At 37.2% G+C, this 24,266-nt stretch overlaps 2 protein-coding genes across 3 annotated transcripts; both read right to left on the bottom strand.

Moving 5' to 3' along the window:
- Window positions 1–1,333: 1,333 nt before the first annotated feature.
- jpt1a (Jupiter microtubule associated homolog 1a) lies at window positions 1,334–16,975 on the bottom strand. Of its 2 annotated transcripts, none has more exons than XM_015043460.1 (5): window positions 16,748–16,975; window positions 13,718–13,860; window positions 6,295–6,392; window positions 2,279–2,306; window positions 1,334–1,912 (listed from the first exon to the last, which is right to left on the bottom strand). In XM_015043460.1, the coding sequence occupies exons 1-5, from the start codon at window positions 16,801–16,803 to the stop codon at window positions 1,794–1,796; spliced, it is 444 nt and encodes a 147-aa protein (XP_014898946.1). In that variant the 5' UTR covers window positions 16,804–16,975; the 3' UTR covers window positions 1,334–1,793. The 2 variants fall into 2 exon arrangements, with proteins under 2 accessions (XP_014898946.1, XP_014898945.1); XM_015043459.1 differs by having other exon boundaries at window positions 1,334–1,927; window positions 16,748–16,974.
- Window positions 16,976–18,288: 1,313 nt separating this feature from the next.
- LOC106954174 (small ubiquitin-related modifier 2-like) lies at window positions 18,289–23,387 on the bottom strand. The gene is made up of 4 exons (XM_015043461.1): window positions 23,280–23,387; window positions 22,216–22,347; window positions 20,413–20,484; window positions 18,289–18,768 (listed from the first exon to the last, which is right to left on the bottom strand). Exons 1-4 carry the CDS (start codon window positions 23,298–23,300, stop codon window positions 18,703–18,705), a joined length of 291 nt encoding a protein of 96 aa, XP_014898947.1. The 5' UTR covers window positions 23,301–23,387; the 3' UTR covers window positions 18,289–18,702.
- Between the last annotated feature and the right edge of the window lie 879 nt (window positions 23,388–24,266).

The raw sequence follows: 24,266 nt of genomic DNA, 5'->3' as shown, positions 1-24,266 counted from the left end.
TTAGAGGCAGTATGAGTGCAGTTTTCTTTAACATGCAGTGTTTTTGTCAAGCCCACCTTTCAATCCAGTGTGTTCCAGTTGTGACCTTAAAGTACATCCACAGGTCTTCCCCCAATTAACTCAAATGTGTCAGTTATTTAGTGGTTTCTAAAGCTAGGACATTAATGTCTCGGCTTTATTTTATATTGTCTCTCATTGTTTAAAGAGATCCTAATTATTTTTTATGTAAGCTTCTCAATTTGAAGACATTCATAAATTAATCTCTATTCTTTCTCTCTTTATTGTGGCACTTAGCAAATATAAATCATTTTGACGATCCTAATTGACCTAAAACAAGAGAGGTTTCATCTGATTTAACTTAAAACAGTGAAAAGTATCTAGTTTCAACTGTTTACACCAAACGAAGGAAGTTTTCTCCACTTTCAGACTGTGCCTGCTTGTCATTAATGTAGATTTTTTTTTTTTTTTTGGGCTTTCTGTAAATCCACCACAAAAAAGGAGAACAAAGATCTCCCTGATTGGACATAATCTATTTGTAACCAAACCATGAGCAGAATCCCTTGAACAGACAGAAACACACAGCTGGTCCAGTTCACGGTCAAAACTGATCTTTAATGTTCAGTTCCACTTGTGCCATTTCTTCATTTCAGATTTCTGCAGTGACTTACATCCAGCATGACCACTTTAAGGATGCAAACAGACATGTCTCACATAAGAAATGCTTAAAGAAAACACACCACAGGAGAAAAAACATCATGTATCTAAAATGTTTGGTTAATTTTCTTTTTCTTTTTTTTTTTTTTTCCCTTCTTCGATGACAGCTGGTGGACACAGCGGTCACGCACACGGGTGCTACGGACCGAATACTGTCACATGAAATGTACAAAACGATTGTTCCAAACTTCCACTGAGCAGGAATGATGAAATATGTCAGGGTAAACGGGTGAAAGAAAGGCCGGGCTGTCATAAGGTCACTTTTCAAATCTAAGATACACTTAGAAGTCAGGACCAAGAACATCAACAAATCTGGGTGTTTCAGGTAAGTCGCGGTGTGGCACAGCTCAGAGTGAACTTACGTGTGAAACATGAGGCGGTGGGGCTTCAATCATCGAGGGTTAGTGGCTGCAATTTTAATGGAAAGAAAATCTGTTTTCATACGTGGGATGAAAAGTACCTCCGTCTTTTAGAGCAAAATTTATGTGGCTTCAGTGTGGTATCAATACTATTTTCAGTACAAAGACTTCAACTTCATGCAACAACCATACAACAAATTATTGTAATTAAAAAAAAAAACTTAAGAGGTGAAATCAATTTAAAAAATCTTCACAGTAAAGTTTTTCCTCACATTCATACAGACCAGACAAGCATGCAAGGTAGGAGAAACAAAAACAATAAAACGGTACAAACAGCAGTTACGGTGTTCAAACATATGATCGAATCGCCCAGAGCTTGTGCTGCTGAAGTAACATTAGAGTTTTACGATGGGCTGTTGCTGTAAGCAGTGTGATCCTCGCACCCTGCATGGCCGCACGAATTTCAGGGGCAAAGGCCGATTTCCAACCGTAAAAAATAGGAGTACATAAAGTGCTTCTGTTAAAATAAACAATAAAAACAGTACAAAAACAGCTTTCCAAAAACAGGTATCAAAACAATGCACTTGGGGATATGGAGAAGGTGGGTCTGTTGGACTTTAGACGCTTCCTGAAATATGAGCCGATTTTTGTTTTTGGAGAGAAAACAAAAAAGATGAGTTCAGGGATGAGAGGAGGTAAGAAGGAGAAGTTGTGTGGCGTTTAACCCAGGATGAGGCTGGACTTGCCCCCCGGGGGATTTCGGCGGCCAGGCGGTCCACCTGCGGCGGGCTCCTCAGCCTGCGGGGGCTCCTCCTGCGGCTCCGGAGCCGGATTTGGTTCTGCAGCCATGTTTTGTGGAAATGGACAGACGCGTCACGTTTGCAGAAAGAAAACAAGACAGTAACACCTTTAACCTGGCCACGCCGAACACACCCTTCTGGATTACCCCCTGGTTCTATCTGATCATTCTCGTAAAATCACCTTCGTGAAAATCTAGACATGCCTCTCCTATTTAACGCCTCTTAAGACTGAACTAACTTGAATTATTTCTTTGCAATCTCTGGGAAAGAAAATCCCTTGCTTATTTTTTAAAAAGCACTGATTGATGTGCTTAAAGCCGATCTTTAGCAATCAAGCTGTGAAAATCCACAAGGTCTTACATGAAGTGGACGTTACAGAATGGAATGAGGAAAGAACCTGCTTACCATTATCACACACAGAATTTTCTCCATCCTAAAAAAAGACGAGACAGAGAGAGATAAGAGGTTAGCATATTTTTTTTTTTACCTTTTTTTTTTTTTTTAGCAGCCCTCAGCTGCTAAAAAAAGCAACAGGCCTGAGAAAGCTGTATACACTGTGACACCTCTGTGTTTTTTCCAGTCTACAAATAATTCCCCTGAACGAACTGACGTAAAAAACCGACACGTCATTAGTGCAAGCCTGTTCTTTAAGTACGTTAAGATGGAAATGTCAAAGACCCGCCTACAGTGGATCTCAAAAGTGTAAACGTCTCTTAAAATGTCAAGTTTATTAATTGACATTAAACGTTTGACATATTTTTCCACCTCTAATTTGAGGTGGGGTAGGCAAGCATATGCCTTTGCTTCAGTCTATTCATTTTTTGGTAATAAAAAGGTTTGTAAAGTAGTATTTTACTTCGTGTAATGCTGTTAATTTAGCAACATAAAGTGTAACTGAACATCTACTCTGTACAGTTGAGCTAAAAATGAAATAATCTATCAGGTTGGAAATCTGAAGAAATAAAAAGCTGCGATAACCTGATGTTACATGAATGTAAACTTTAAAACTGATACTTTGTTGAAGCACCTTTTGATTCAGGTTCTGTCTTCTTTATTGAATCAACCGTCAATCTGATTAAGCAGAAATAAACTTCAGCTGTTCAAGTAAGGCTTTTCTGATGTTAGCACCCTTTAGCTAATGCCATTAGTAGCAGAGAGAATCACATCACTTTAAGTACGACTTCATTAATAAATACTAGTAGTCTGTCACCCTAAATCTCTTCATTCTGTTCAACTCCCAGTTTCGTTGAAATTGTCTAGGGTTATCACGCATGCTTTCTGTACCTGGGCAGTGCCTCTGTAAACATAAGGGATTTACAAAGTAGACACCAAACTGGAAAAACTACTACACTCACTCTCAAAATAAAAAGGAAATAATAGGATTAGTTCTTTGGGGCTTTCCACATCTATTCAATCTCTACAAACATGTTGGGTAAACCAAAGCTCTGATAGTCGGGTTTCCATACGATATCCTGATGATATGGCTATTTTACTACAGGGGCTAAAATGAAAAATTAGAGCACCAATTAAAAAAAAAAAACAGCATAAGCTTCCAACTGTGTTATGGTGCGATAAAACCTTTAGGACCACAATACATGTCTGCCACAAACAACACTGAGCAACAATAAAGAAAACTTTGTCCTATACTGAAACATGAGACTGACAGCTTGCTGCTCTGGCGCGCCTTTTCTTTAGTTGCATCAGTCGAATTAAACGTGTCACATTAAAGATGAAACTAAAGAGCCTGGTTTTTGCATGCTTAGTTTTAAGCAGAATATCACAGTCAGTGAAATATATGAACTCTACTTGATAATAATGCTTAAAAATGGACTTTTTAACGTTTCCTATAGCCTATTTTTACAAAACCTTTGTGTCTTAAAGCCACAGAGACGAATACTCAACCTGCAGATGTCCCATGCAGAGGTAAACTTTTAGAAATGAAGTGAAAAATATTTTACTGCTGTTATGTTAAAAAGAATATAAAATACTTTTTTCAGTACACTCATCGCAAATTTATTCATAAGGTCTAAAATAATCATTTACCAAGCTGTGTTTTTTGGCAGCAATTTTTAATGTCTTAACGGTCATGGTTATTGCAATCCACAGTGTGAGAAAACTACCAATACTACTACTACAACTACAACAATACACCTGTCACCATGAACGTTTTGTTTTAGATAACAATGACAGTTCCCGTTTTAGATGTCACCAAGTATGAAAGTAGCCGTGGATCCTTTTTGCAGTTTCATTGTTTTCTGTCTGAATGTGAAAGTTCATATGACCTTATGCATCAATTAATGTGTCAATGAGAAAGGGGGTTTTTCAAAGTCTGAGAGAGCAAATAGACAACTGCCCCCATTGATCAGGCCAACCACACACACTATCGCAACGATTTCTGGACATTTTTTTGCTGTGTCATTGCTGTTTCCATACATGTTTCACTAATGTTGTGGGGTTTACCCGCTTTAGCTACACGTTATTTGTTGCTTCAGTTGCAATTTCATTTACAGCGCTGAAAGTATGAGGTACTTTCTGTTGAGGCCGGAGTTCATTTATCCTCCTGTGAAAAAAATTTAATCCAGGATCTTTGCTGACAACACCGTGGCAGTGGAGCATCTTCAGATCCAGCCCATGAAAATACATAGTTTAAATGATCATGGTCATACTTCCATCTTTTTTTTTTTTTTTTTAATCTAAACTGTCTCCTTACTCCCAGCCGCTTTAGGTACTAAAAATCTATCAATTTTGTCTCTGGCATAGGTTTGGTGAAGTTGGCTAAATGCTTGCAGTTACTTTTTCCGCTTCTTTTGTTTTTGATCCTCATATCACCCCCCCTTTGGTGCTACCGCTGAGGCGCCTCACACTTTGAAAAGCCCTGTTCAAGTTTGCATCAGTCACATTCAATTTTGTAGTAACATAAACCACCAACATTAACAGATCATGGCATGACATGGTGCTGATGTCCTACAGGTTTAAAACACATTGCTTTTGTACTGGAGATCCAAAGTTTGTTTTTTCTGTTACATATGAATCAATAGGCCAATAAAAGAGTTTACAGCTACATTTAGTTCAAAGTCCATGAGATGTTGGCGCTAAGAATACGTAGAACATGTTGCAAAGTCCAAACCAAACAAACACACACAATAAAAAAACAAATGCCACAAAAAAATGCTGCAAACAAAATATGTTGCACTGAAAGACAATAGAAGCAAAACCCTGAGATCAACAAAACAAATGCAAACCAAAGAAATGCTGCAACCGCATTAAGCAAACAACAAACAAAATTCTGCAACCACAGATAAAATGTTGCAACCGCAGGAAATAAAATCTAAAAGGAAAATGCTGCAATTAGCAGAAAGACGGCAAATACAAGAAGCAGTAAAAGCAGAAGAAAACTGGAGGAAGAAATAAAAGATGTGTTATACTTCATGTCTTCTTCAAACACGTTGTCTTTACCAATATTGTAGAACAGTAGAATATTTATTCCAAGCTCCCTATAGCATTTATCTTTTTTTTATCTTTAATCCCCATAGCATTTATCTTTTTTTTATCTTTTATCCCCATAGCATTTATCTCTAAAGTTTGCAGGATTTCAGTTTTTGCTATTGCAGCATTTTGCTTCTTTTTCTTTTAGTTGCACCATTTTCTTCTTTTTTGTTGATTGTAGGTTTTTGCTTCATTTTTCTATGATTGCAGCATTTTCTTTGTTTGCTATCAAAGAAAATGTTATATTTGTGTTATATTTGTTGTTGTTTTTTTTTGCGTTTGTGTGCTTTGGAGTTTGCATCGTCCATGTGATTGCAGCCTGTTTCACTGTCTGCACCCATCTGTATAATTGGGGCCCCTTCAACTTTATGCTAAGTTTAGTGAGTTGCTTGTTCAGTTTTCTCCCTCAGACGAGCAGGCCTCTCCAGAGTGTCAACTCATGCAGTCTGGAAACGAAGGAGTTTTACAGTAGATTGTGCTGTTCAGCTGAGAACCTGTGGTTCTTTATGGCCACAACCACACTTTAGCAACTGCTTGGCCTGTCTGTCTAAAAGTGTTTCTTACTTCACTGATTGCATGATTTATTTCTTTACATTATCCAAGTGCTAGAGAATATTGTGAACCTCACCCAACTTCCTAAAACTGCCTTTCGTACAGTTTTAATCCTTCCTCCTCTCCCTGGAAAATTTGCCTTTCCTATCCTGACGGTGGCTGGTTGCCCCTGAGGCAGATTAGTGGGCTGTTGGTTGGTTGGTTGGTTGACTTCAACACTCGCAGGTCATCCAAGTTGAAAAGCCACCCGGTTTTCAGATTAAAGTTTATAGTAAAAGAGGATCAGAGTGGTTAATTTACTTCCTTCCTTCTGTGGTTGTGACGTTCTCACTTCTGTCTTTTTTTTGCCCCAGACAAACTCATGATCGGCATAAGGTTCTTACTGTGGCAGCAGCCTCTCCAACGTGATTGGCGCCTTGGTTGACGCCTCTTCTCAGGGGGGCCGACGGCTCTCCGCACAGAACACCTGTGGGCTTTCCGCCTGAAAGAGCGGAAAGAGAGATGGGAGAGATAAGAGCCGTCATGTCAAACGCCGTCTGATGGACGGCTTGTTGAAGCTGGAAAGTCTCGTTTGCAGATGAGCCTTATCGGCATTGTTTACATTTTCTGACACGGATCCAACAACTTCTCAAACGTTTACATTGCCAAACACCGAATAACGTGCTGACAGCCGTTAACCTTTCACAAACATGAAAACATAATTTTGCTTCGTGTTTCTTGTTCCATAAACCAACATTTTTAAAAGTTAAAAAATATCTAAATAAATAAAACTCCACAGAATAAAACCAATATAAATAAATAAATAATGCAAGTTGCACTTAAAAAAATGGTTAATTACCAGCTATAAGTAGTTAATACTAAAAGGGAAAAAATTTATCACTTTTTCCTTCTACTAGTCTCCAATTTGCTTTATCTGTTCAACTGTTAACTTTATATTTTATCCAGATGGAAGCTACATTTGGTCTGGTCTTCTTCTTCCTGGATGAGGGCATCGGCTGAGATAATGCTACATCCTGATCAGCGCTATCTGAAGGAAAAAAAAAAAAAAAAAAAAGCACCAGAATAGATCTGGTTACCACCCTGTATCTTTCAAGGACGGTGGTGGCAGCATGGATGTTTTGTTGCAGCAGGAACTGGGTCTGCATTGGCTGTGAGAAGACAGCAGCCAAATATTGATAAATCCTCCAAGAAAACCTCTTTAAGAGTCCATTCAAACTGAGCATGATAGGATCTGCAGAGAAGAATGGTAGAAAATATCCAAAAACGGGTGTGGCCAGCTTGTGGAGACGTATCCAGTAAGACTGCTGTCGCTATCAAATGTGCAATTTTATCAATCAACAGGTGTGTCTACTATTCTAAAATGTTCATATTCTTTATGAATTTTTGAAAACCTGTTTTTACCTTTTCATTATCACCGATTTTGAGTAGATATTTTTTTTTTAATTAGGTCTTTCAGAACAATATAAAGAAAACGCAAAAGCAACTGAGTACTTTCTGTCAGCAGAGTATCTCTTAAATTCATGAAAATATCAATCTAGTAATAATTAACCCACAGTGGTTAAAGTACATGGATAGTAATCAAGCCGTCCACACAGTAGGAAATAATGCAAAAGCAATGTGTACATAGAAAATAACAGTACAACTCGGCAAAATGGAGAGTTGATCCGATGCCATTATGACCCCTGAACAAGCCTAGAGAACTATGAAGGACCTTTTATGGCAGATATTTATTTAGAAAAGATAACCACGTGTATTTACAACAAGTAAGTATGAACAGATGCTCATTCAGTTACACCAAATACCCAGGCTTGCAAACACTAAAACTGCAACCACATGCTCAGCACTCACAGCTCTCACAGTCTGACTCAACCAAGCTCCTAAAGGATGAGCCTTGCTCCGGGTGTTCTAGCCGTGTCTGAGGGTCTTCTTGTTACATTGTGACTGAAATTTGAAAGGGGAAAGTACAAGCCACAAACTCCAAACTCTGAAGCTGAAAGTTATGACCGGACATAACTTCATTTTGTTCCTCGTCACGTCCTACTCACATCCCAATACGCTTTGGGAACTTTCTTTTTTTTAAATTAAAAATTCCACTTTCACACTAACTGCCATTAAAATCGGTCTGTTCACGATATTTATTTTTGAACCGAGACAGAAGAGCACTCATTTCCTGCAGTGTAGGCTTTTTCTCAGACTTCTCTAAAAGCCTCTAGCAAAAACTGAGTACAGAAAACACAGATGGAAGTCACACCAGTTCCTGGAATTCAGCAACAGTTTCTCTAATGACTTGTTATGAGGCAAGTTTAGCAGAAAACCAAACCAGTAAGGTCTTAGCTTTTTTAATCGTCTTTATGAGTCAAATCACTTGGCAAATATGAGCTTCTGCATGTGGAGAGTGTGAGGGTTGATGTAGAGCAAGGGGAGCAGTAATCCAGTTCATGTAGTCTTTATCACAGTAAGCTCTCTTTTTTTTTAATTTCTCCCTTCTCTATTCTATCAGACTTTTCCATGTAGAGACATGTTAGAGACATGTTAGACAAAAAAATAAATAAAAGAGGCACAATTAGGGACATCATTAAGAGAGTTCCTGCTTTAACAAGCAACACAATAAGACCTACTATCCATCTCTCTTTGGAAAGCAGAACGGTATGCTACAAACGGAGTACAGCTGCCTAGAATAACAAAGCTATCTCCACCTAGAAATAACATACATTACCACAGTGGTTTTGGTGGGGGGTTTTTTTAAACTGCCATTTCCCACGCCATTTCACCCCTTCTGCTAACAGGACACAAATCAGTTTGAAAAGCAAATGAATAAAAAAAAATCTAGTTATCTTGACGCTTCATTTATAGAAACAACAAGGTGAATCAAAGAGAAGATGAAAGGAATTCATGAGTACATAAATGCTATTGCTACAGTTAACGAGAGGAAAGCGCAGCGGACCTGCCGTCTGGTTTAGTCTTTACAAAGCTGCTAACTTTTAAGTCTATGCAGTAACAGTGGGGTTTTAAATCTTTTTTATATACTAAAAAATAATAATAATGCTTAATTACTTTCCAACCCTTGTTGAACTATGATTTTAAATTACATCTGAGTGAATCTGGATACAAGCCTCACCAAAATTATGTTTCTGAGGATGATGTGGACAAGTACAAAGTGTAGAGTTTTGGAAAGTAGTCCACAGGAACATAGACAAAAGATCATTGAGAGTATCTCTAACTTTGTGTCCACATTTCCTCAGCTAAGAATAGGGTTGTTTAATAAATGGGAGAAGATTTGATCAGACTGTAATCCAGTGTGCTATTGCTTCGAAAACAAAAAATACTTTGTAATATTTAGAATATTCAATTTTACCTTTTGAATGCTTGTCGATACCATAAAATGAGCTGCTAACATTGAATACATTTCCATGACGACATATAGAGTTGTGTAAATTTGGTGCAGCCTGTTTTGAGTCATCATCAGTTCCATCTCATTCCATTCATGACTGGAATGAATCAGAAATTGGTATCGAAAGAGTTTATTTTATTTGATTTTTTTTTTTATTGTTTTACAGAAACACTTCATGGCCTTCAGTAGAGGTCAATTCCTGTTCCTAACAAATATATTGATTAACAGAACCAATCTGTCAATCAACATAAACCTTTGAAAACTGGTTTAATCCTGATCCAATATTGGAAGTCTAACAAAGACTTCCCCATTGAACACAGGCACACCACAACAATTTGGAATATTGCAAAAAAGTACAATTCTTTTGTACCTAATTAGTGAAACTGATGTAGAATAATTATACATAGAGTGAATGAAATACTTCAAGCCTTGGTTGGGGGTTGAATTAAATTTCTGATATGAAGACGATCAGAATGTGGTTCTGCTGAGGTGTAATGGAAGCTCAGGTTGCACAGTTGAGTCTGATGTCGCTCATTTACCTCTTGACAATATCCCACAGGTTCTCTATGCGGTTCAAATTAGGACTGTTTGCCAGTCACTCAGGCACAAAAACACCGTCATCATTAAAGCAACTTTTGACACCATTGGCAGAGTGGACATGTTCCAAGGCCTGCAGGAAAATAAAATCAGCATTTCCATAAAACTGGTCAGCGGAAGGAACCATAAGATGGCTGCATTGACTACAGACTTCAGAAAACACAGTGGACCAACACCAGCAGATGACATGGCACCACAAACCATCTCTGACTGGAAGCTTCAATTTGGACTTCAGGAAACTTGGATTCTGTGCTTTTCAACTTTTCCGCTAGATCCTGGGACCTTGACTTTAAAATAATTTACATTCATCTGAAAATATGACTTAAATTACTGAGCAAAGGTCCAGTTCTTTCTATCCTTTTCTCAGAAGGCCAACTTTGTAACTATCTTCACGTGGCTCTGACTCCAGGCTTGGTCCTTCCCTTGTAAAGCTCCCCAAATTCTTGAGCAGATTTTGCTTGGTAATCCTCTCAAGGCTGCAGTTATTCCTGTATCTGGAACACTTTTTCCAACCACATTTAACAATGTTCCAATTTTATTGGATTTTGGGTTTTTATTATCCTAAAACCATAATCATCAAAATTACAAGAAATAAAGACTTTAAATATTTCACCTTATGTGGAACGACTTTATATGATATACGAGTGTCGTTTTCTGAAATGAGCAACAAAAAATATCAAACTTTTTTAAAATATTCTAATTTTTTAAGCTACACCTGCTCTTACGAACGTATATTTATAATCAGGTAAAGATAAACTCAACACACAAAGGTTAGTAAATGTAACCTTAATACATGTGTGTTGGGTAAATACATCTGTCATTTTTCAATCCAACCTGTACTTTAGACAATTTTAGTGTCAGCTAAAGTATCCTTATTCTGAAAAACAAGAACAAATCTAACAGATTTTAGAAAATTCCTTTTGACGTCACTTATTCAAGTTTCAATGAACTTCCTATTTTAGACAGAGAAGCAGAAGTAAAAGAAGGAATAGAAAAATGAGGTTGGACTTTCTCAGTGAAGTAAACACTGCCAGAACTAAAGGGTATAGCTAAGTGTAAGAGGTGAGAGGAGAGAGAAGGAAATGACCAGACATGTATGAAAGTTTCAGTGCGCACTCAACCTATCAGAAAATATTCTTTAAATAACCCACGGAAATGTTGTTGTGTTCCTGTATCACACTTTGTACTTGATGCTATAGACTACTGCTTTCTAAGGAGAGAACCAGACTGAGGTGTCTGTTTTTTAAATTATTCTAAAAGAAACACTCTGTGCATGTCCATAATGGAAGTGTGTGATGCAATATTAACCCTTTCAAAAGAGTTAAACGTTGGTGGTTGTACTCATGAAACAAAGACATTAAATAAGTTTAAGGTCAGTTTAGTAAGTCATTATTTGGGGAATGGTACTGGAGCGGTTTCATCAGAAGTAAGCAAAAGGAAGGTGGTTGGCAGATCTAAAATTATCAGAGATCTTTAAAAAACATTCACATGCACTGAAGCAATATTTACAACCATTAAAGGAAATGAAGAAGTTATTTTAATTTGCCTGTATTTAGAGGGGGATTTCTAGCAGTTCAAAAAGTAAAAAAAAATAAAAAATACTGTAGAATATGAAGTAATAGAAAAACAATCTACTTGTCTACTTACTATTATATACCAAAATACTAGTGTCTTCTCAGACTTCAAGAACAGTTTGTTTATTTCTATGAATTAAAAAAGGCACCAACTGTTGAGGAATAAAAAGCTAATCAAGTTTAAAGTTCAATTTTTTTCTAATTAAAATCAGACCGCTTGAATTAGAGCAGCCGAACGTCAAACAAACAACTGCAGGCATAGTTGTAAGACAACTGTAAAAAGGGATCGGCTCATCACGTGTCCTGAACCTTTTGTAGAATGATAAGCTTTAGACCTATAAACAGGAAGTTTGACAACCTCTACTGTAATGGAAACTAAAGTGAAGTGCCCCCTCTGGTGTGTAAAGAATTTACAAAAAAGTGGATTATGGATTTCTCTGGAAAACTTTTACTTTTCTTTTACAGCTTGCAGCACTCTCTCTTCATCATTAATTTTCCAAACAAATAGACTGAACAATAAACCACTTCTTACTTCTTACATGACTCTTATGTACATGTGATAAGAGTCAGTCTTATTGTGCTACACTGATATCCGGTATTTATTTTTAAAGGCTTGGCTCTCTGCGGTACATCACAGGTCAGTGAATTAAAAAGTATGGGAAGCACAATGTTTAGGGAGTGGAAATCCCTCTGGGAAAAAACAGGAAACTGAAGTCAGAGTAGAGAGCTTTCAGTAAGCTAAAACTGATTAAAAAAAAAAAAATTCTAAGACTTGGAAGTCTTATCAAGTTGTACATTTAAAGTCAGTTGGCTAAGAAACTAGACTTCAAGGACTGATGAGGAAATGATAAAGACCTGGGCTCCTGAGTCAGACTGAGCGAGAGTCAGATAGATGTCAACTGGCATGTTTGAGGGGGGAAAAAAAATTTGATTTTCAGTAGTTATTTGTTGTCATCTTGTCCAAAAATCTGTTGTTTTCCATACTTTGAGATGGTGATGTTAATATATATTAATTTGATTTTAGTTGGTATTTATAATTTTCTAAATGTTACATAGTTATAAATGTATCTTTAAATGTCTGGGGAGTTTTGTCTTTCAAGAATGTTTAGAGAATTCTTTCATTTTGAATTTCTAAAATAAAAAATAAGAGGCCAAGATATGGACGCGTAATAGAACATTTCGTTTTTAGCCTCATTTCATTTTTTGATGGAACTGATGATACTTTTTTACCATTTATTCACTGATTAATCTGCTGTGTTTTTGTATTTCTGCAAGATGTGTTTGTCCATTAAAGAAGTTTCCAGATAATGTTCCACAGCTGAGATAGTATAAGAGACCTGAAGACATCTTGGGTAAAATGCTTGATCTGGTGATTGTCTTAAGGTTCTGACATGTGTGGAATGTAGTTTATACCCTGGTTTGACCTGAACCCATGAGTAACTGACAAAGAAGAATTAGAAGTTTCTCCTGAAATCCTTATCAGCTCTCTTTCCTGCCATAAAATCATCCCCTCCAAGAGGTGAGGGATAGTTCATGAGGTCGGGGTCAGGATTGTCTCTGTGGTCCATCTGGTAGTAGAAATAAGGTCATACTTTGGCTATATAACGATGTGATGTGTGTCGTTCAGGGCTCTTCTCCTGACTGCGCTCAGTGAGATGGGTCTTTGAACGCTTTTGCCTTCGAATAAAGAAACTTAAAGACAAAGAATAATCTTTCTCTACTTACTGAAACAGATTCTCATTCCTTAATAAAAAAATTCTACAACAGACATTAGCACTTTTATGCCTGTTTGTAATTTTGCTTTAAATACAAATTTAAATAAAAAATGCAGACTGTCTCTAAGCCGTGAGAAAGCAGCTCAGTGAGAAATATTTTAATGATTCAATATCATGAGACCTTATATGACGTGATCTTATTACACCCCTATTATATCCTAAACTCAGACATATACAGTAAAGTGGACTTGTTAGAGCAACAAAAATACTTGAGCTGTGTCTCAAGTCATAATACCCCTTGCTTGGAGGCTAAAAAAAAACTTCCCCATTTTCAATAACCTTTCCACTTACCTTTGATTTTTTTTAAAGTCCCCAGTCAAAAAAGTAGAGCTGTTAAATTTTATTTTGTTCGGCCTCAGAGATAAAAAAAAAAAAAAAAAGCCAAATGCTTTAGCAGAAATTGACAGAATACAAACCAGAAAATTAGTACAACACACAAAAAGCACTAGAAAAGTAAGTGAGATCGTACCTGGTGGGTTGTTCCTTCGATTAGCGTAAGGGTCTTCCGGCTCTGCGAACACACTGGACGCCATCTTGTTTTTTCTGACGGGAGGCTTCTCCTCATCTGCTCCAAGTGAAATGTTGGAGCCGCCACCAGGAGGGCGCAAAACCCTGGAAACACATTAAAATCACTGCTACCAAACTCTGGATTTTTCTCTTTTATTTTACAATTTTGTCATTTTCTATTTTTGAGATTTCCAGTTATGCAAGAGACATTACATAAAAACAATAAAAGCTACATGCCAGACTAATAACTTAGCCTTTTAGACAAATACAGGTACGTTTGAAGAAAAAGCAAGATGGCCTTTATTGGGGACCATTGATTTAGTTTTAGATTTTCTTCTGGTCGATTCCATGTTGATGAAACCCATGTTTCATCAACATGTTGATGAAACATGGGTTTCATCAACACAGTTGATGAAACCCATGTTTCATCAACTGTGTGTGGCTACATGTTCATGTTGATGAAACCCATGGTTCATCAACATGGAAACGTTTCCATGTTGATGAAACATGGAAATGATGAAACATGAAATGAAAAATCTTGGATTAAAAATCCATAACCATGAAGAAATTCCACTAAAAGCAACTCTTCAGCATGAAAGTTGCTACTAAGGAAAGAAGACTCAACTATAGCCACTTTGTTTTGTCTCATTCGTTCAAAAATAAGAAACTGACCCAAGAAATGCAAATAATACAAAGGCCAAACGGCTTACAGCATCCAACCTCTGTCAGCTAGGAAACATGCTAGATTTGGAAATATTGAAAGGTTTATGAAAATCTAAGCCAGTTAGTGGCACAAGGTCTTATATTTTCAAGTAGGGTATTATTATTAATACAACACAGCTGGATGTAGAGTTAAAACTGTGTTGCGAAACAGAAATTTCAGATTGACGACACTACTTTAGATTATATTATGTGCCATATTACATAAAAGAAACAAAAAAAAACAAGATATTATTCAACATTATGGACGACTATGTGCAATGAAGGTCAATTAGACCAAGTGGTGTTTACAACAATGACTAAAAAAAATTCCATTGACACAAATTTGCTGTTTGGCTTCTACCTGCAATGAAAGCATTTCAAAAGCCTGAAATGAAATCAAAAACATCAAATCCATAAGGAGTCTATATTTAAAGTATAACCTCGTCATAACTTTGTTCTGGCATGCCGGATTTTCAACATCAGTCAGGACTCCTCCAGGTCTTGACTGACGTCAAACCATTCTTGTTGTCCATTATTAATTTCCCAACTCAAAGAGAATGCACTCCATCCTCTTTGTAGGGTATTCATCCGGGAAGACAACAGGTTCAAAGTGTCAAGGTTGTAATCATTACCACTTTTGCCTTGACATACAGTACTCCATCCTGCTGAATCATCCCTAAATCTTGCCTGGACTCTTAGAAAAAGTTCCTCTTGGAGTACATTTTGATCCGCCATTTGTAAATGGCAGTAGCTTAAGGCAGTTTTGTGAGCAAGCCCTTTCATCAGAACCAAGCTCACACATGGATTGTATCAGGATGTTTCATTCTTGACACAAAACGGGGCGCAAGAGAGCACTCACATTTTCTTCACCGCACAAATGACTTTCTAGAATAATCAAAGGTAGATTTAATATGAGAAACTAACTTTGCATCGGTCTTCTCTGGTGTGCGTTCTAATAGTCCCTGGATTTTCAGTCTGTTTTTCTTACATAAAAGCGACTCCTTTGCTGCCACAAAACCTTTTCCTTAAATTTCGGGTTTTACTGTGTGTGGCTACATGTTCATTAACATGTAAAACAGAACAAATGGATTTTAATGGTGTGAATGGTAATGCTTAGCAATCCCTACATTTGTCTCCCTTTCAAGCACATCTGACACTTTTCTGTTGCAATTAGTTTACCACTAGAACAGAAAACTTTGAGCTTTCATAAAGTCATATGTGTTTTTAATTTCACTATTAGGAGAAATAAAGTCAGCTGAGCTCATTGTTTGCAGAGAAAACAGGAAATGGTCACACTTTATGACCACGATCTTTAGTTTTTTTGCTGAAATTACTAAAAAATTGCAAAGGCTTGACACAAAATATATTTTACTGTAATTTTCCATTTTACATGTGACATCCACATATGCTGTTTCATCTGATTGCTGTTAGTGTTTTAAACAAAACATTTTTGGATATAAAACATTTGATCACACTCCTAACTGGATTTGAATTATACTGATTTGATTGTATAATTCTTTGACCAGTTTGTCATGTGAAATGGCTTGAGAAAAGGTTCGTTGTGAATTGTAAATCTATAGGCCGCATATATTTTGGTTTACCTCTCCAATTACGTCGTTATAACGTGCTAATTTGTTCACGCATTTTCAGGGGGAAAACACTAAACATCAACAATTGTACATTATTCAGTGCTCAATATTTCTGTAGCGTAAACACATTTCTAATAATCCAGATTAATTCAAATCCCTCATGTGACATAAAATGCACACGTGTCAGGTGTGGCCAGCTGTAATATGGCCCTTGTTATCATCAGGCGACATGCTGGGCAGACTGAGTCTACATCAACTGTCGTCTTGACAACTGATCTGAAATGTGCCGAGACCCCACCCTAATGGACCGATCTGGTGTATGAAATCTTTCCCAGACTGTAAACACGACAGCTCTCCCTCTCTCACACACACAGACTAGCGGAAATGTAAAAGGACTGCAGAGGTTAGCACCGAGCTGTTAGCTGGGTAGCATTTTTTTTTTTTTTTACAAAAGGGATGGTCCATGCATGCTAACTTGCTAGCTATGATTAATAATCCGAATGTTCCATCGTAAAAACACCAAACTGCAGGTTTGATCTATCGCATTTTAAACATATTAAACGGTTAGTTAGACATAAAATGAAGCCTTTTAGAAAAATTCTATATTTTCGTTAATTACACGTTGGACCGTTGGTAAAGTCAGGATGCTGAACGTGTGGGCTAAAGGCTTCACATCGGTCTGATTGAAGCCTTTTATTTACCTGGAACTGTTTTTAGCACCGGGCTCCATCCCCTGAAATGTCGTGGTAGTCGTCATTTCTGCACAAAAACGCCGTACGCTAGTAATAAACCTGTCAGGAGTCACGCAAACTGAACTTGTTTAAACAATGCTTCACCACCTCATCATCGCCCGAACAAGCTAACGTTTCCGAAGCATCAGCATCCACCTGCCTGCAGTCTGAGCAGGAAACACAGGCTGAAGACTGCGCCTAACTTCCGGCTAAGCCTTCAAAATAAAACCTAATAGACGAGCTTTGTGGTGTTTAGTGGCATCAAATACGTGTAAATGATTCAGATATTGTATGGCATTAATGTGTAATAATATTGTTACACATTTGTTATATATCCTTCTATCTAATTCGCTTTGAAACTCATTTAAAATCTATAAGGTGTCAGAGCTTCCGGGTTGACTTTACATTTCTAATCTGCTGATACGCCGAAGTGTCGCAAAGCCTCAGTCATTTTGGAAGAGTTCACTCAGATTATGAATAATTTAACAGAATAATATATAAGGGTTAATGATTTTCTAGCGACCAGAGAACGTTCTCCAAAGGTTATCTGAAGTATTGTATTGTATTGTAACTTTTTTGGCAGACATTGGGAAACATCCACTAAATGTAATATTTTCTAAATGTTCTCCGTAACTTCACAATGTAACTTTAACAGAACATTTAGAAAATGTTATTTAATGGGTAGTTCAACTTTGACAGTGATACTTTTTTGAAAACTTTCAGACAACATTTTCTAAAGGCCCCTCAAAGGCATTTCTTTGATGCCTTTGAGGGGCCTCACTTAATTTTCACTTAATTTATGACCGCTCTTTTTTAGGGCATTCCTGCAGGTTTTGGACAGCTAGAGTGTTTACCCATTTTCCTTCACAAAATGGCTTAAGCAGTTCAGTAAGATTGGGTAGTTATAATCAGTAAATCTAAGGTTTACTGATTATAAACCTCATTTTTATAATCTGTAAACCGGATTTACTGGGGATATGGTCTAATCCCATATTCCCAGATTTGGATGTGGGGTTAGACTGGGACATTCATGACAAATACTTGTCCCATCAACAATTTCTCCAGCCAGAGCTGTTGATGTTCCCATCTCCTTCAGTGTGCTGCCATAAGCCTTTTGGCATCATGCTTGATTCTGCTCTGATCTGACCAGTTCAGGTGAACAGCCATGTCCTGGATGATTTGCATTTGAAATGACGGCCCTCTGTAAGATGTTCAAGCTTAGAATATTGTGTTCCAATCTAATCCTCCTTTAAACATGTCCATGTTTTCCCCAGCTCTCCTGCTGTTTTTGCTCTGTAAAGTTTCCTGTCAAACTTCTGAGCCATGCACAGATCGTGTTTTGAATTTAAATTGCACAAGTATGGACTGTTTATTCATGAGTTGACCTGTGAAGGCCAAGGCTGAGCGTCTAATCAAAATGGCCTGAATACACTGAAGGTCATGTTGACAGGATGGGAGAAATTCAAAGGGTATGAATACTTCTGCAAGGCAACATAAGTAGGATAGGAAGCTGAACACCAAACATTTTATTAAAAAAGTCAATTTATTTCAATAATACACTTTAAAACAACAGATGTCAGCAAATTTAAAACACGGGCTTACTCATCAACAATATTCTATCCAAATCAAAACCCCTGTTGTATGTATAAAAAACAATTTCAGCTCTTGGGAAGAAGAAAAAAAAAGAAAGAAAAAGGGGGAAAAAACTTGACAAGCTTTTGATATCTCCACACTGCACAGTTCAGACATGCTAACATATTAAGTGTCAGTGCAATGCAGGTGAATGCCAACTCTCCCTGCTGCCTTTCATCTTTTTGTACAAGTATCCCATGATATAAACACTGGTGATGAGCATATGAAGACTGGGTATAACAAAGGTGTTCAGGGACAAAAAGGGAGGTAGGGATGTTCACAGGAAACAGTCTTTAAAGGGCCGATCCTCCAGTTTGCTGTTGGAACACGTCAATTGTATCTTCATCTTCCATTTCTAGCTGTAAGGGAAATATAAAAGAAGGTCAGCTTAGAGTCTTTGGGTAAAAGTGAACAGCAGTTTTCACAATACAAGGTCTTTACCAAGAAATGTGTTAATGTGAATGTACAAATTTAGATGAGGTTGTCATATCACGATACCAAAGACTTCGAATGAGATAATAAACGAGATAAATAAACGTACTCTTTGCTGAGTAAACATGATAAACATAAGCACATCTTACTTTTATAAGGGTTTATATAGTTGGAATTTGGCTAAACAAAATCCTGTCCATTTATTTCACCTGAATGTCCACATATTTATTGTGCAGTGTTTGTCTGCATATAAACTGCTTTGATAACTTGATTCATCATACAAGGACTCATCTTGTTGTTAAGGGTTACCCTGGTCAAGTTCAACAATAAAGGCATAAACTTCAGGGTTTTTTTGCACAATATTGTCAAAAGGGAGGAAGGAAAAAAGAAACAAACTCAAATGTTTTAAGCTGTAGTGCCATTCATAGCTGAAGATATTTAAAAAAAAAACATTTAATATAACTGTGGCTTGTCGTATCGAAAGGGAACTAAAAGCATTCAGAAGTAGGTTTAACGCTGGTCACACCAGCAACACTAAATATGTTGATGGGTGACTAAAGTTTACAGTAAGCAAAACCTTTTACTTGTGTGCACCAGTCCCCTGAACAGAACTAAGTGGTTCAGTTTTCCAAAATCTGGTCTTTTACTCTTGTGTTCACAATATAGATGGTCTGAAATTTAACCTGAATACAAAGTTATGCAAACTGCACAACTTTGGTTTCATAAAAAAACACTGTGAGCAAACTGAAAGTCAGTAGTATTTGTGAAACTCGACTGACAGGGTGAAGCAGTGGTTAGCGCTCATCATCTCACAGGAAAAACTGTTCTCGATCTGAACTTCAGTTAACACCTGTGGTTTTTCTGCAGGGGTTGGGCTTAAGACACGTTTAAGAGACTAATCTGAAGTTTTGTTTTTGGTCTTAAAATGTTTCAGATTTTTTCTGTGTTTTTTGAGCATAAAAAGTGGATTGAGAGCTATACAGAAATGAAGACAATCTTTGGATGCAATACAGCTCCTGGTTTTAAAACAAACAGTGGATTTTTAAAAGAAAAATAAAGTATATTTTTTAAGGTTTTTGTCTTTTGACTGTGGTGCTTTATTTTATTCACACTACACCCAAGTTTATTTAAAAGCAGACTACATGACTACATGAACAGCTGAAATATCAGTAGCCAACATGAGAGCAACAAGGCTTGAAAAGTCACTGTTCACACTCCTCTTATTTCACCACTACTCAGAGTATTGTACAATAACTTAAGCCCAGGAAACAAACAGAATCTACATGAGAATAGAAAATTGATCTCAGTGGACAGGTGTTCTTCCCAAAGGCAGAGTTGCAGAGATTTGTGTTGTAACATTGTCTGGGTTTCAGTTTTACAGAACAGCCTTAGAAACAGGATTGGGCAATAAAAGCATTCAAAATAAAACATCCGTAAATAGTCTTTTTAAAGTTGCTTTTATTTCAATCATCCCTTATAAAAGTTGACTTGAATTCAAAGTCCACAAGCTGAAAAACAAATTGCCTAGAAGCAAAAAGTTGAAATGCAAGCTAAACAACATGTTGGCTTACCTGTGAAGGTGTGTCTGTTTCGTTAATAGGCTGACCGTCAAATCGAAATCTTATTTGCCTCATTGACAGACCCTAAAAGGACAGAAACGCCATAGTTTTAGAACCATGTATGAATAGTACAAGAATCGGAAATGAGTACATACATTCAGATCAGATTAAATGTTTTATTCACGGCACATTTTAAAACTGAGAAAAGTGCTATACAAATTATGATATAGTACATAGTAAGGTGGACAAGTGGGAGTAGGCGTCATCTGGCAATAAACTCCAACCCCAGTCACATGTCAGTGTGACCTTGAATATGCATTTAATAAAAATGAATAAAATTAAAAACAAACAAAAGATCAAATATTTGCACTTCTGTGGATCCCAGCAGTTGTGTGATAGTGGTTGCAAAATAATATTTTGCCATACTTTGACTCTTACAGCTTAACATCAGACTCATAAAAATGTTTGCACTTTTTTATTCTCTCATTGTCTGGTCAGAGGTTTAGTTGTTGCATTTTCAGCAGCTTGTAGTCATCTCCATCTCAATAACTTAAAAGTTTAAAAAATGGATTGCAGCAATTCAACTAAAAATGGAAAACTCAGGTTACACAGTCATTACAAAAAAAAATAAAATAACTGACATGTTTATTATTGACAGAATCTGGAAAATAAAACCGTATCTCCTGTCTGAGTTAACTCTTTGCTCGTACTATGTCACACTCGTTACATTTCATATTGATTCCAGTTTCATTACTACTTGGTGAGATGGATTCATGGCGTAATGCCCATACTGGAACATTTCAATCAAGCCGTGATAAACAAGTAGATCACCAGATAAAATGATAATCTGAAAGGGGACTACTGACACCATCCACTAAGGTGGGCTTCATTTAGCAAGCTAGCTGTTAGCAGCTTTCCTAACAAGTAGAGGGGTTGAAAAAGATGCACAAAAAAGGGTTAACTGCAGCCTTGAAATGCTTGTTCGAGGGAGAATCACAATGTGCAGTGTATTTTATCAAGTGCAAAGCCAGGACGGTCTAAATCCCAACCAGAATCTCGTGCTTCCCTCTGCCAATTTCATTTTCAAGCAGGATTTGGCACCTGCCCACTCTGTCAACTTTAATGACCATGAAATCGCTGGGCTTGACTGACCAACAAACTGATCTCAAAGAAATAAAATAATAATAAAAAAAAAACTTCACAGAGAATTTATGAAATACTTTCAGGAGGAAGACCAGAGACACCAGAGCAAACCATGCAGACCAGCTGATCAAAACAGGGCTGTTCAGACTGCGATGGAAAAGTCGAATGTGGGTCGCATTTGCCTGCTATGTGAACATAGCCCAAATATGAAGTTCTTATAGTGTGCAGTACACTGACAAAGTTGTTAGTAGGCCAACATTTTGTACTGAAAATATTTTTGTTGGTCTGTAATATAATTTTATGCTGAACTGATTTGGGGTTTTGGTTTTATGGCTGTAAGGTCCAAGAGTAACTTTTTCAGTTGAATTACTGAAATAAATTTAACAAATATCAAATCTATGTAACTTTTATATGCACCTATGTATGGAGAAAATTAAAACAAAAATGGCAAATGAAGAAACAAACACACAGAGGCTGCACATGTAGTTTTTACTCTGCTTAATACATTTTTGGGGTTTGTTATTTGGATTCAAATTCTAAAAATGTGTCCAATACACTCACTACTTGCATTTTAAGCCAAAAGTGTCTATAGAACAATTTAAACATATCAGTAACTTTAGCCAGAGACACCCATTTATTGAGAGCAAAAGCGTGTTTGTACAGCAGCCTCACCTGCCGTTCACAGTAAGCTTTCATCAGCTTGCTGAGAGGAGTGTGCCTTTTAATCTTGAACTGCACAACCGAGCCATCCTGCCCTGCCACCTTCAGGTTGATGTGCTCATTGTTCTCAGTCTTTACTCCTTCCTGAGGAGACGGAGGAAACAAGTCAACATGAAGTCAAGCAACGTTTAAAACCTCCAAACCATCAGAAACAAGGCCCATCTGGATCGACCATCCTCAGTTTGAAACTCTATATCTGGAGTCTCCAACCCCAGCAAACGTCCTGCAGGTTTTAAATGCAACGCTGCTCCAGCACACCTGAATCAAATTAATGGCTGGTCACCAGGCCCTCGCCAAACTTGATGGCATGCTGAAGAGGTATTGTAACCATTTGATTCAGCTATGTTGGAGTAGGGATGCATCCAGAACCTACAGGACAGTAGCTCCATGTCATCTGTCGATTGATGGTCATTTTTCTTACTGATTATGTTCACTGTTGGTGAGGAGTGGGTTTATTTGGTGACTGCGCAGAAAGGAGCGAAATTACAACTTCGCTGGAGCAATAGGCGCCTCATTCATCGATGGCCTACAACTCACTAAGATATTAACATTTTACCTTCCATTTAAAGATATATATATATATATATATATATTTTTTAAAAAACAGCTAACTTGATTCACATAATCGAACATATGAAATGTCTTTCGGACATTAGCTTTTTGTCCCAACCAGTTATTCCAGCTACAGCCGGTAAACTCGCATTTCAACTAGATTCTTGTTAAACCCTTTAGTTATGAAAGCACCAAATTAATTACTTGGTATTGACAAGTGGTCCCCACTGATAACAGTATCTAAACAAAGCACAAAAGCTATTCCTTTCATTCTGCCAGGGACTCAGAATCTTTAGCCGCGTTAGCTTATTATGCTAATTTTAACCGCTAGCTTGCTAGCTAAAACGGTAGCTTCAAGTTTGCCTGTTTCCATTTCTTTACAGGGGAAACTGTTCAAAGTCAATCATCTGTGCAGCAAGTATGTTTGTAGCAAAAAATATATATAAAAGCCACTCCGTCCTCACCTTTGGCTTCTCGTCTGCCATCGTTGTTGCTGCTGTTTGTGCTACTTCGGCTAGCCGTTGTGCGCCCGATCTTCAGCGCATGCGCTGTATGGTACTTTTGGGTCATGCTCACCATACGCTTCAGCTTTGTGGTGAATCAAAAGAGCCGACTCTCATCGAATGAATTGATATACAACTATAAGTGGCTCCCCATTATTTTTTTTTTCTTTTCAGTTAAAATACATTATCTAATACAGCACTATGGACCTTCTCAGTACATTTGTTTGCGGTGTTATTTTGTTCATTCTTCGTGCTCATATTTTATGAAACACAAAAGTATAAGAATTCCTGCTTTTGTAAATACATATGTAAGGCCGTCATAAAACACTGAATGAAAAAGGGTTTATTTACATTAGAAAACATTCTTACTTACAAAGTTAATCTAAATACGAGACTTCAGATTAAAGCCGTTGAAGAGCCGAAAGAGCCGAGTCGTGTCACAAGAGCCGACTCTTTGAAAAGAGCCGAACTACCCATCACTACAGTACGGGGCACCACTTTCAGAGGGATGTAGATCTTTTATAAACAGGTTTGTTTTCCATTTTGGGATTCTTAATTAGAATTTTAATTTAGACAAAGCTCAGTTATAACATCTTCAACAATAGTGTAAAAAATAAATAAAAATCAAGGCAAATCAGACAAAGAGTATAATACAAATAGATTAATCTCTTTTATTGTTCCCATGCTTCTCAAAAATACGCAATGACAATTCAACAATCCCAAATAAATACTTTTAAAAGAAATATGTAAAGAAAGTTGTAGATACCACTGACAGATTTAAAGTTTTTAAATACCCCCCCACCCCCCCCCCCCCAAAAAAAAACCTATTTTATTGTTTCAGGACATAAATAACAAAAGAGCAAAACATTTCTAATTTGAAGCTCCCACACAACACAAGTCATTTACACTGATCTAACCCCTTAGGTGAGTTTCCACATCATTTAAAAG

The sequence above is a fragment of the Poecilia latipinna genome, unplaced genomic scaffold (genome assembly GCF_001443285.1).
Source record: "Poecilia latipinna isolate Pla-1442-1.1 unplaced genomic scaffold, P_latipinna-1.0 Scaffold634, whole genome shotgun sequence".
NCBI lineage: Eukaryota > Metazoa > Chordata > Actinopteri > Cyprinodontiformes > Poeciliidae > Poecilia > Poecilia latipinna.
The sequence above is the reverse complement of the archived record's forward strand: the minus strand, read 5'-3'. Positions and strand labels throughout refer to the sequence as shown.

Excerpts from the sequence above, each read along its gene's own strand:
- jpt1a (XM_015043459.1), bottom strand. The coding sequence starts at position 16,803 with ATGACGACTACCACGACATTTCAGGGGATGGAGCCCGGTGCTAAAAAC. Across the intron at positions 13,861-16,747 it reads GGTGCTAAAAACAGTTCCAG|GGTTTTGCGCCCTCCTGGTG; the intron begins GTAAATAAAAGG and ends ATGTGTTTCCAG. Across the intron at positions 6,393-13,717 it reads TCGAAGGAACAACCCACCAG|GCGGAAAGCCCACAGGTGTT; the intron begins GTACGATCTCAC and ends CCGCTCTTTCAG.
- LOC106954174 (XM_015043461.1), bottom strand. The coding sequence starts at position 23,300 with ATGGCAGACGAGAAGCCAAAG. Across the intron at positions 22,348-23,279 it reads TGGCAGACGAGAAGCCAAAG|GAAGGAGTAAAGACTGAGAA; the intron begins GTGAGGACGGAG and ends CCGTCTCCTCAG. Across the intron at positions 18,769-20,412 it reads AAACAGACACACCTTCACAG|CTAGAAATGGAAGATGAAGA; the intron begins GTAAGCCAACAT and ends TTTCCCTTACAG.